General features: G+C 36.0%; 1 protein-coding gene across 1 annotated transcript; it reads left to right on the forward strand.

The window, feature by feature from the left end:
- The first annotated feature begins 747 nt into the window (after positions 1-747).
- LOC122403081 (AP-3 complex subunit delta-1) lies at positions 748-12643 on the forward strand. Its single transcript, XM_043406386.1, has 14 exons — positions 748-1036; positions 1167-1262; positions 1340-1468; positions 1550-1960; positions 3003-3076; positions 3316-3759; positions 3837-4064; positions 4136-4298; positions 6906-7088; positions 7396-7780; positions 7862-8130; positions 9578-10147; positions 10307-10732; positions 10804-12643. Exons 1-14 carry the CDS (start codon positions 941-943, stop codon positions 10903-10905), a joined length of 3576 nt encoding a protein of 1191 aa, XP_043262321.1. The 5' UTR covers positions 748-940; the 3' UTR covers positions 10906-12643.
- The last annotated feature ends 41 nt before the right edge of the window (positions 12644-12684 follow it).

Raw genomic sequence — 12684 nt, forward strand, 5'->3', positions numbered from 1 at the left:
TTTCATATAAATGAACATAAGAATTTTCATTTCTGATGATTTTATACTTTTTCTTAATTTTAAAACGAGTGTTTTACACCTGAGCAATACCTTTTCGTGGCAACAAACTTATCATTTATTTAAACAATCGTCTGAAACAATTTCACATTTGAAATGTACAAAATATGCAATTAAGCAGACTTTTTCATTGAATAGACTACATTACAATTTAAATTTGGCGCATTTGTACTAAGCTGCGCTACTGAAACGCCATCTTTCGGATCACGGTCGTGAATGAAATTTAATGATTAAATTTTAATCACGAGCGTGATCGTGATTTTGTGATCACTGTGATAACTCACCGTTAGTGATCTTGCACGCCATCTCTAATTACAACTATAATATAGTGATAAATTGTAACTAGCAAATCTATTCAAAATTATTCAAATTATGTTTGAAATATTTTTTTGTACCGTCACAATTAAAGAAAATATGTAATTAGGTGATTTGTTTTGAATGGAATATTTTGTATATTAAAAAATATTCTATAAATTTGTTCTTTATTCACAACCATATTATTAAGTTTCATTATTAATTACAACTATAATATAGTGACACTGTTCGTACTAGGTAACCAATCGAAACAGATAAATTGTAACTAGCAAATCTATAATTTGACGAAACTTGGGAATTTTATGTTTGCGCGAATTTCGTCTAATGAATGGAATGTTGAGTAGTTTGTCTATTTGCGATAGTTCTTAGGTTTGATCGTCGAAAGACTTTCTTATCCGCCGATCTGTCAAAAAATGTAAATGTAAGACTGTGATTAATGTTTAAGGTTTCTAACATACGGTAATGTAATCAAAGCAAATTATCCGATTAAGTCGGAATATTGGACGGATGTGGAAAGAAACCTTTTAAGCGGTATTGAAAATATATCATCTATTTTTTAAATGCCATTATGGCTCTTCGTAAAGTAAAAGGGAATTTCGAACGTATGTTCGACAAAAATCTGACGGATTTAGTACGTGGAATTAGGAACAACAAGGAAAACGAGGTACATTAATAATTATGTATCGTAGGTTGGTTTCGAATATCAATTACGACGACCTAACCTCATTCGTACTTTCATTAAGGATCTGAATTACTTTTCGTTTTTATTAATAAATATTTCGATGTTATTATAGGCAAAATATATTGCACAATGTATAGAAGAGATCAAACAAGAATTACGACAAGACAATGTTGCGGTCAAAGCGAACGCTGTAGCGAAGCTAACATATGTAAGTTTAACGTGCGCATAATTTCTAATCGGTTAAATTTTGTATATTACTAATGTAATTTATTTAAATTTATTTAGCTTCAAATGTTGGGGTATGATATTAGCTGGGCTGGTTTCAACATAATCGAAGTGATGTCATCAGCAAAATTTACATATAAACGAATCGGTTATTTAGCGGGAAGTCAGAGTTTTCATGCGGATACGGAAGTATGACGTTATTTAAAATCGATATTAAATAATGTAATATCGATTTTATAATATAGTAATCAATGTGATAATTTATTACAGCTTTTGATGTTGACTACCAACATGATTCGTAAAGACTTGAACAGCCAAAATCAGTACGACGCTGGTTTGGCTCTGAGCGGTCTATCTTGCTTCATAAGCTCAGATCTTGCACGCGATTTAGTTAACGACATAATGACATTATTAACATCTACGAAGCCGTACTTGCGTAAGAAAGCTGTACTGATGATGTACAAAGTTTTCTTACGATTTCCAGAGGCTTTACGGCCTGCATTTCCAAGATTGAAAGAAAAGTTGGAAGATCCGGACAGCGGCGTGCAAAGCGCCGCAGTTAATGTAGTTTGCGAATTAGCAAGAAAGAATCCAAAAAACTATTTAAGTCTAGCACCTGTATTTTTCAAGCTCATGACAACGTCTACCAATAACTGGATGCTAATAAAAATTATTAAACTGGTGAGTGGATGCTATTTTTCGATTTTATAAAAATAAGGTGAAACAGATTAACCAGTTAGCTGTGGCGCCCCTTTTGAGAGTGTGCACGTATATGTGTCGCGAAAATCGAACGATGACGAGTATACTCGTCAATCACAGAGTAAGTGTCGCTACTAACCAGTTAGCTGTGGCGCCCCCTTTTGAGAGTGCGCATCTATATGTGTCGCGAAAATCGGAAATTGAAATTGGAGAATAAGTTTTATTTTCCACAAAAATTACAATTTAAATAGCCAATGGTCACTATTTTTCACGCATGACGAGTATACTCGTTATGACCCAAAACACCCACGACACAAAATCCTGCCACTTCTCCGTGACGAGTATACTCGTCATGACACAAAATTCTGTCACTTCTTCATGACTCGTCATGACACAAAATCCTGCTACTTCTCCATGACGAGTATACTCGTCATGACACAAAATTCTGTCACTTCTTCATGACTCGTAATGACACATAATCCTGTCACTTCTCCATGACGAGTATACTCGTCATGACACAAAATACTGCCACTTCTCCACGACGAGTATACTCGTCATGACACAAAATACTGCCACTTCTCCATGACGAGTATACTCGTCATGACACAAAATCTTGCCCCTTCTCCACGACGAGTATACTCGTCATGACACAAAATCCTGCCACTTCGCCACGACGAGTATACTCGTCAATCACAGCTAACTGGTTAAAAATATATATATGAGCCAAGTAATATTGGTATTGTTTCACGTGCTCAGTTCTCCACTATAACACTGATTGAGCCAAAAATGGGTCGGCGACTCACTCAACCACTAATTGACCTGATTTCAAGGTTTTCATACTAGTTGATTATTTTTCTCACGAGAATATAGTAAAGTTATAGATATTAGTTGCAGTATGCGTTAGTAGCCTGTGTTTACTTTTCATACTTACCTGTGAGCGTTTACTTTGTACGTTGTGTAAATTATGTTTAGAAATATTTGTATATTATGTCTTATATTTCTTAGATTGTAATTATATTTACAGTTTGGCGCGTTGACACCTCTAGAACCTAGGCTTGGCAAAAAATTAATAGAACCCCTTACAAATTTAATACACAGGTATTTAATGTATTTTTATCAATAATTATAACGATATACAATGCACCAGCAGATTTGATTGCTGCTTGTATAATGGCTTTTAAATTCTATTTGAATATTTTTTTTTTTCGTAATCTTTCAGTATTTTGTTGTAACTTCTTTATTGTTTTAATTTTCTAAACTGTCAATTATGTAAGTATAGCAATACATACATGAAATATGTAATTTGGTACTAATTACGTAATATTACTGGTTTTTAGTACATCAGCAATGTCTCTATTGTACGAATGTATAAATACAGTAATAGCTGTATTAATTTCGATTTCATCTGGCATGCCAAATCACTCTGATTCAATACAGTTGTGTGTTCAAAAGTTAAGGATACTGATAGAAGATTCTGATCAAAATTTGAAGTACTTGGGGCTGCTAGCAATGTCGAAAATTTTGAAGACTCATCCTAAGAGCGTGCAAGCCCACAAAGATCTTATAATGCAATGCTTGGATGATAAAGATGAAAGTATAAGATTGCGTGCCTTGGATTTACTATATGGAATGGTCTCGAAGAAAAATTTAATGGAAATAGTTAAGAAATTAATGGTGCATATGGATAAAGCTGAGGGCACTGCTTACAGAGACGAACTGCTCTCGAAAATTATTCAGATCTGTTCGCAAAATAATTATCAATTTGTTACTTACTTTGAATGGTAAAGCGATGATATATAGAAAGTGTTTAATTTTTATTCGGCTATGCGATTTGTATAATACTTATTTATGTTTATAGGTACATATCTGTATTGGTTGAACTTACACGAATGGAAGGTACCAAACATGGACCATTAGTAGCGACTCAATTACTTGACGTAGCAATTCGTGTACAAGCTATACGAAAATATGCAGTTCAACAATGTGCCTTACTGCTAGAGAATTCATACCTTTTAACAGGTCAGCCAAGAGCAACGATGTCTGAAGTTTTATATGCCGCTGCATGGATTTGTGGGGAGTTCTCCAGGTATTGTACGATGCATCTAGATTGTTTCAAATTAATATTTTAATATAATTAATAATGCATTAAATTGACAGCGAATTAGAAGATCCTCTGGCAACGTTACAGTCGATGTTAAGATCGCAAGCTTCTAGCTTACCAGGGCATATTCAAGCTGTTTATGTTCATAACATTTTAAAACTTACTACAGCGACATTATGTACAGCTGAAATGTATGAGGATACTGACAAAATGAACCAGGTAAAATGAACAGTGAATCCTTCATTTTTTTTGTACACTTTGTAAAATTATGTGAACATTACTTTCGATTTTAAGTTTTAATGGTGTGTTAGGTAAAATGGCTTACTTTACTCTTGTAGGAGTGAAGGATGTAGTGAACGATGTGGGGGGGGGGTGATTAGGTTGGGGGGTTGGGGCTACGAGCGAGACATGTGCGTTTTTGTTATCGTTAATGTTTGCGGTGTGTTTGATATGTATATATATTCAATTCATTTTCCTCCAATAGTTAAGTCTCCATTGCAAAAATCCTACATAATTTGGGGGCTCGTCAGGGATTACAAATAGCAAGGGAGCATTTTGGAGAATAGTGAAGATAGTGAAACGATGCAAAGCGAGGACAGAGAGAAGAGACAACGTATCAGAGTCTGTACGAGATGGTGAACATCGTAGTGCATGCCGTTCAAAGAATGTTGCGACGAGAGACTTGAACAGATTCACAATACCAGCGTTAAAAGAGTTGTTGATGATGCCATGGGTTGTCTAGCATAGGCTCAAAAATCGAGTTACTTGCTTGTACATTGGAAGCTGATCCAACAGGATAGTGGATAGAAGACGAAGGAAGAGAGGAGACATCAGTCCCGATGCAGTTATTGTCTTCCTTTATTGTGAGCTCCAGGATACAGCTGGTGCTGTCCTGCTCTGCTGTACTGAGTGTGCCTATCCCAGCGGTGTTGGGTGTGATTTCACCACAACCAAGATCTGCGAGTCCTGGAACTACTAACCCTCTGAATGACTTGACATATCAATGAGGTGGGGTAGTCCAAGACTCCAAGGCATTACTGCACTATGAGGACTTTTATTCTAGAGTCTTACTTTATCTTGAAACCATGGGTTCCTCTCCCACGACCGTACTTGACCCATATTTACTTAGCCAGAGCCTCGTTGCTCAGCGTCCACCGCTTGGAGGAGAGGTTGGCTCATGCTGTGGGGGCCGGCGGGGGGTGCAATACCTCCCCCACAGCTTTGGACACTCAAAGATCATCATCAGCAAAATGCAGAAATCGAATAGCAATGGCGGCAGACGTTGCGTCCGGTTACCGTGGCCGTAAACAGCAACATCGAGCTACAGCAACCGATGCAGCGTGGCATCTTGATGTAAGCGACAGGGGTAGTGGCATCGTTGCTTTGGTGAACAACAACCATAGAAATGACGTTTCGATTCCGAGTATGCTACCGCGAGTGAACATAACCATCATGGCGGATTTGTTGAGCAACTATGACGGTAAGTCAGGGTGATTTCGAAATGTGGGAAAATCAGATCAGGTTGCTCAGAACGACGTATCAACCGGAGGACATGCGACTAAAGGGACGAGCGTTCGAGTGGCTGCATTCTAAGGCCAAACACATCACCATGCCATTCGACCGTCTACTTAGCGAACTCAAATCCATGTTTCATCACAGGCAATGTAGACTGATATTGAGAAAGGGATTTGAAGAGCGTACATGGAGAATAGGTGAGTCGTTCCATGAATACGTACATGGAAAAATTATTATGGCTAACCGAGTTGATGAAGAAATACTAGAGTACATAATTGATGGGTATTCCTGAGGAAATATTGCGCCATCAGGCACGTATTCAGCGACTGACAACGATTAACGATTTATTGAGTACTTTCGAGAAAGTGACGCTTCCGGATCGGGGTACGTCCTATGCATCATCGTCAACGAGAACGGAGAAGCTTGACAACGTCTACGCAAGAGGACAATGAAAGGATGGCAACGTCAGCGAGAAGACACGCTGTTACAATTGCGGCGAACGTGATTATTTGAGTGTAAATTGTCCAACAATAGATCGCGGTGTAAAGCGTTTTGTATGTAGAGAACGCGGACATATTGCGTCAAAATGTCCAAAGACAGTGAGAGCGAACAATGAGGACGCCAGGTCACCCGACGCCCGCGGCCTCGTGACTGCCTTTGGTGCTCGAGCCTCTTGCACCGAGCACCTGCAGCCACCAGGGGCGGCCCATCCATCCCCCGGCCACCGACGTGATGGCCGGAGGCGAACGTTGATGGGCCGCCCCAGCTCTTGGAGGTCCCTCAGGACCTCAGGGCTATTGGAGGGGGCCAGGAGGCGAAGGTTGCCTCGCAAAAGGAGGCCACCACTTGCCATGTCCTCTCACTGGCCACCATCTTGCCAACTACTGTGGCCAGCGAGAGGTTCGTTCAAACTTCTTGCTCCAGGACACGGCGCTCATCTGCCCACGCTGGGCAGGCTTCCAGCATGTGCTGCGCCGTGTCGTGGGGGTCTCCACAATGGTGGCACACCGTCATCGCCTCCTTCCCGATTCGACACAGGTACTCACCAAAGCAACCATGCCCGGTGAGCACCTGTGTCATCCTGTAGGACAGCCTAACCGGTTTGTCCTGCCACTCTCATGGCCTCAGTTTTTTTAGGTGTCACCTCTAGGCCCAGTCTGCGGGGAGGTGGCGCCACAAATACATTAAACTAAGTTCAAACTGTTATAAAACTCTTGTAGAACTCTTATAATGTAAATTACGATATGTTATATAATACTTGTCAAGAATTGGCACATTGTGAGAATACGTAAACGGTTTTGTATTTTATAGATTTATGAACTGAAAGATAAAATAGCAGCTTTTGTGTGCAGTGGGGATTTAGAGGTTCAAGAAAGATCCAGTTCTGCACTGGTTTTACTTGAATGTTTGAAAGAAAATCCTGGCTTGGCACGAGAGCTTATGGAAGCGTTCGAAGGTGAACTTAATCCTGTTGCACCCAAAGCACAACGAAAGGTAACGATTACTTGAAATATATTTCTTGTACATACAAAGAACGTTTCTTACATAAGTTATATAAAGATTGTCTTGTATGGTAAAAATAATAACGAGCTGTATCGATTAGCATAACAAAAAATGTGTCTATTTAGAAAAAAAAAAACCAAAAACTATGCTCCCTTCGAAGCTACTAAATTTTTGTGTAAACTATTTCTTTTATATAGTGGATAATTTACGAATAATTTGCATTCATGGACTAAAATTGAGCACCCTGTATAATAAAGGTGAGTTATAAAATTCTATAAACTATCTTGTTTTTCCTTAGGTGCCAATTCCTGAGGATCTGGACTTAGATTCATGGATTAACGATCCACCGTCAGAAAGTTCAGATTCAGAAGATTTAGATATGAATGATATTTTTATTAAAACAGATAAAACAAATGATTCCTATTGTAAACGAGAATTTAATGAGCCGTCGGCAGAAGAGCTTGAAAAGCGTCGTGAAGCTAGAAAATTGGAGCAACAAAACAACCCACATTACTTGAAAGGCACGTTTAAGAACTCCCGATCATATCACAATTCATCGAACATTTACGAAGAGTTTGAAAACATTCCTGTCGCGGAGTTGGATATTCCGGTTTCTTTAAAGATCGTAAACAGTCATAAGAGGTATAAAGTGCACGGTAAAAAAAAGAAGAAATCCAAGAAAAGTATGTTTAAAATTTTATATTAATCCCCATTCGTGTTTCAAAATGCTTGACAATTAATTTTAATTATTCAATCTTGAATAGATAAAAAATCTGCCTCAGAAGACGAACAAGACGATGATTATCCTATTCAAGTGGTGAATACAGGTATAGGTGAACTTCCACCCGGTGCAGAACTAAGCGATAGCGATGATTATGATAAAGTGGATGCGAATGATCCTCACAGAGCTCTAAATATTGACCTAGATATGCCTTTGAGGGAAGATGAAAGGTTGCCTGTCCTAGAGCATAGAGTTCTTGAAAACAATTTGATTCGAGAAAGTACTGAAATTAAAGGAAACAAAAAAGAAAAAGTAACTTTCTATTCTATTTACTTGTTTGTGTCTTAAACAGTTCAATACAAGGTGTTCGGTCAACCCATGGGAAAAAATTTTAATGGGAGATTCTAGAGGCCAAAATAAGACGAAAATCAAGAATAGCAATTTGTTGATTGAGGCTTCGTTAAAAAGTTATTAACGTTTAAAGTTAAAGTGTGCAGCGCGCGCGTTTCCCGTCTCACAGGCGCAACTTTAAACGTTAATAACTTTTTAACGAAGCCTTAATCAACAAATTGCAATTCTTAATTTCCGTCTTATTTTAGCCTCTAGAAACCCCCATTAAAATGTTTAATTCCGGAAACATTCACTGGTGGCTGAATTATTTTACCAAAAATCAAAAAGGACGTAAATCTTCCTGAGTTCTTAGGGTCTGAGTTAGATTTTTTCAAAGAAAGGAGGATTTACGTTCAAAATTCTTGTTAAACACGTGTGGTATTATAACGCAAATTAAAGAATATTTACTCGTTAATTATCTTATTAAAATCATACTGAACTCGTGCACATTGATTTTTTAAGATTTGTTTAAATTCATGAAATAATAGGTGAATTATTAATATTAAAATTTTGATCTTAAAATTTTAATAGGAGATTCTGGAGGCCAAAATAAGACGAAAATCAAGAATAGCAATTTGTTGATTGAGGCTTCGTTAAAAAGTTATTAACGTTTAAAGTTAAAGTGTGCAGCGCGCACGGTTCCCGTCTCACAGGCGCAACTTTAAACGTTAATAACTTTTTAACGAAGCATTAATCAACAAATTGCAATTCTTAATTTCCGTCTTATTTTAACCTCTAGAATCCCCCATTAAAATTTTGAATTCCGGAAACATTCACTGGTGGCTGAATTATTTTACCAAAAATCAAAAAGGACGTAAATCTTCCTGAGTTCTTAGGGTCTGAGTTAGATTTTTTCAAAGAAAGGAGGATTTACGTTCAAAATTCTTGTTAAACACGTGTGGTATTATAACACAAATTAAAGAATATTTACTCGTTAATTATCTTATTAAAATCATACTGAACTCGTGCACATTGATTTTTTAAGATTTGTTTAAATTCATGAAATAATAGGTGAATTATTAATATTAAAATTTTGATCTTAAAATTTTAATAGGAGATTCTGGAGGCCAAAATAAGACGAAAATCAAGAATAGCAATTTGTTGATGGAGGCTTCGTTAAAAAGTTATTAACGTTTAAAGTTAAAGTGTGCAGCGCGCACGGTTCCCGTCTCACAGGCGCAACTTTAAACGTTAATAACTTTTTAACGGAGTCTCAATCAACAAATTGCTATTCTTGATTTTCGTCTTAGTTTGGTCTGTAGAATCCACCATTAAAATTTTTCCCAAGGGTGGCCGAACACCCTGTATAATGCGATGTAATTTATCTTAAGTATTGTTTCCGGTTTAACAAAATTGTATTGTTTACTAGGGACACAAGAAGTCTAAGAAGAAAGTTAAAGAAATTAAAGAGAAACGACATGACAATCAGCTGGAACTTGCCGACATGTGGTTGGAAAATAATATTCCTTCGGAAAATATTCAGTCTTCTGTTATCAATGAATATACACAGGTGTTCGGTGATAAAGATTCGGAACAGAAGGATGTTAAACATAAAAAATCAAAAAGCCAAAAGAAGCATAAGAAAACTGACGATGACACAAAACATCGAAAGTCAAAGAAGTCTAAAAGTAAAAGGGACAAGAAATCTTCAGATTACGAAGAAACAGCAGGAATCTCGACTCCGTCAAAAGAAATATTACCAGACTTGAGATACAGTTTTACAAATTCCGATGAGAAAAAACCGTTCACGGAATTATTGAATCCGTACGAAGAGTTAGCTAAAGATAAAGTGATTTCAATGACGTATTACTTGGAACAAATTCCTCAAGAGTCAAATAAGTTACTAGCGATAGTGCAGATTGTGAATTACTGTCAAAATCCTGTAAAGGAACTAGTTTTTGATGTTCTAGATACATCTTCGCTAAGATTAATGAGAAATGTAAGTTAGCACAAGGCAGCTTTAAATAAAGAGAAATTATGCTAATTTACAGTTAAGGCCTTCATCGCATGTCAGTTTAAATTTACCAATCCTTACATTACATACAATATTTACTAAGTACAACGACCAAACCTTGTAACATATTTTTTTTTGTTTCAGGTTGGAGATGAATTTGGTATAAAAGTGCCATTCCAACTGCCTTCGGAGACTAGTAAAGAAATAAAATTTACTATCATAATTTCAGATGTGACATTTGCTCAGAAATTGAGGGGCACGCTTACGTACATGATAGAAAACAAGGAAAGTACTTTACAGGAAAAAATTGATTTTACTATGACGCTGCCATGTAGTACGTTTATGTTCCGTCCTTTTTCACACAAGGACATACCGACAGAATTAATACTTAAAACTGGACTCATATACAAAGTCAAAAAGGACGTAGTTCTTTCCCGAGATTTTCGTTACACTTTAAATTTCATCTGCTGTAAGTTCAATTTCATTATTGTGGAAAGAATTGGCGACACTGTGGCCCTCTATGGACAATCTCTGAAAGGACATCATGTGTGCCTTTTATGGAAATATGACGTGAGTGGAAAATAATTCCTTCAACTGGCACGTGGCAATCGAACGTTTCTGACGAAATTGTCTTTTTGCAGAGATCATCGCGCAATTTGGTAATCGAAGGTAAAGGTGACAATAACAGATTACTGTCAGGAATTGTGGATGAAATTGTGAGGTTCCTGACAATTTGGATATGAAGTGAAGTGTCTATATTTTACGATTCCTATCATTCATTGCAGTCATGTCCATTACATTACAGTAAGACGAACATCTGACAGCATTCATTAAATATAAAATAATGGCTATAGAAAATTTATCTACAAACTTACTCAATATTTTCAGAACAAAATCTTATCTAAACTCTGCGTCTAATTTATGCTAGATGCATACGAGTGGTACGTTCTATGTTGTCTCTTGTAATTTGAAACAGCCGAGACAGACATAGGAATGCTGGTCTTGTCTGGCTTCGTTGTTTCAATTGCGAAGCAAGAAAAAACATAGAAACGACGATGCACCTCTCGTGTGCATCGAGGCTTAGGTAATACAATTTGTTACATATACATATAAACATATACATGTATCTGTATAAATAGACACATGTACGAAGGCATATACGTGTGCGTATTGTTTTAACAAAAGAAAAGAGATTTATTGCCAGGAATTGAAGATATCGGAACAAAAGTAGTTCATTTTAACTACACCAACGGTTTTCAACTTATTTGTTTTACAGACCTTGGTAGTCTAACAGAGACTCCTCCTCTCTCAAAATAACGTTCAAGTATTATTAAAATTAATGTCAAAGACGAAGATTTCTTTCAAGGAATATCAAAATCCTTGGAGACTTTTTGCGTTTAGATTTTATCAAAATTTTTGTTCTGTGATACTTCATACTTGGTATGAACATTTCATTTCGTTTTTAGGTATAATTTCTGCAACAAAAATAAATATTTAATATTTCTGTGTGCAAGTTCACGAATCTTCAGAAATCTATCTACGACCCTTTTGGGGTCCGTGGACTCCTGGTTGAGAACCACTGTTCTATAATTTTAATTCGTAAATTAAAGTGCAATAATAAGATAGCGGATAAAATATTCATTATCGTCACAGGTATGTAAATATTATTTCAAAATTTTTGCGACAATTTTAAGAGGTAATTTTTTTCTTAAAAATTGGTCGAATCAAATTTCATCTAGATATGAATAAAAATTGTATAATCCATAATATTAAGCAAAAGCATACAAGTATCTAATTGTAAAATATTATAATAAAAAAGAACAAAGGTCTGTACATTAAAAATTGACTACTTTATAGGCTGATATCTTCAATTTTGTGTTATTAGAAGATTAATATCGTAATTATATTGTTGAACTTATTAAATTGTAAAGTACACTACGGATACTCGCGAATTGTGTGAATGTACATCGATGTTTCTCAGCGAAGTGTATACTTCCTGCATGTAATGAATTTGTAATATCAATAATTTATTACGTATAAGGATCTATGATACACATATAAATAAGTAAAACAGTAACACATGAAACACCAAATGTAAATAGCTAATACTTGTATCCTATACTGATAAACAATATTTTCATTTTAAATATCTTCCAAGAATGAATTTCATTTACATAAACTATTAAGCAATTAATTTCGTTATATACTGGATGGCCCAATAATTTTAACCAATTTTAATATCTCCATTTATTTTTGAAAACATGGAAAGATCTTATTTACGAAAGTTGTTCAGTATGGTGGTAGTCATAGTTACAACTCTAGTAAATGAAGTTTTTCCATATTTTTAAATATTATGGAAATATTCAAGTTAACGAGCTCCTCTATATAACTTTTTTTCTACATGCACGTTTGAAAGTTGTTCTTGAATGTTCAGTTAGAATTTCGAATCATCATTTTAGTTCAGTGATAACAAATAAACCAGCAAACGATTTTTAAAAATTAGAAAATTATTGTAGACGTAT

The sequence above is a fragment of the Colletes gigas genome, unplaced genomic scaffold (assembly GCF_013123115.1).
Source record: "Colletes gigas isolate AHSC1104 unplaced genomic scaffold, ASM1312311v1 Colletes_gigas_Sc00043, whole genome shotgun sequence".
In the NCBI taxonomy this organism is placed as follows: Eukaryota; Metazoa; Arthropoda; class Insecta; order Hymenoptera; family Colletidae; genus Colletes; species Colletes gigas.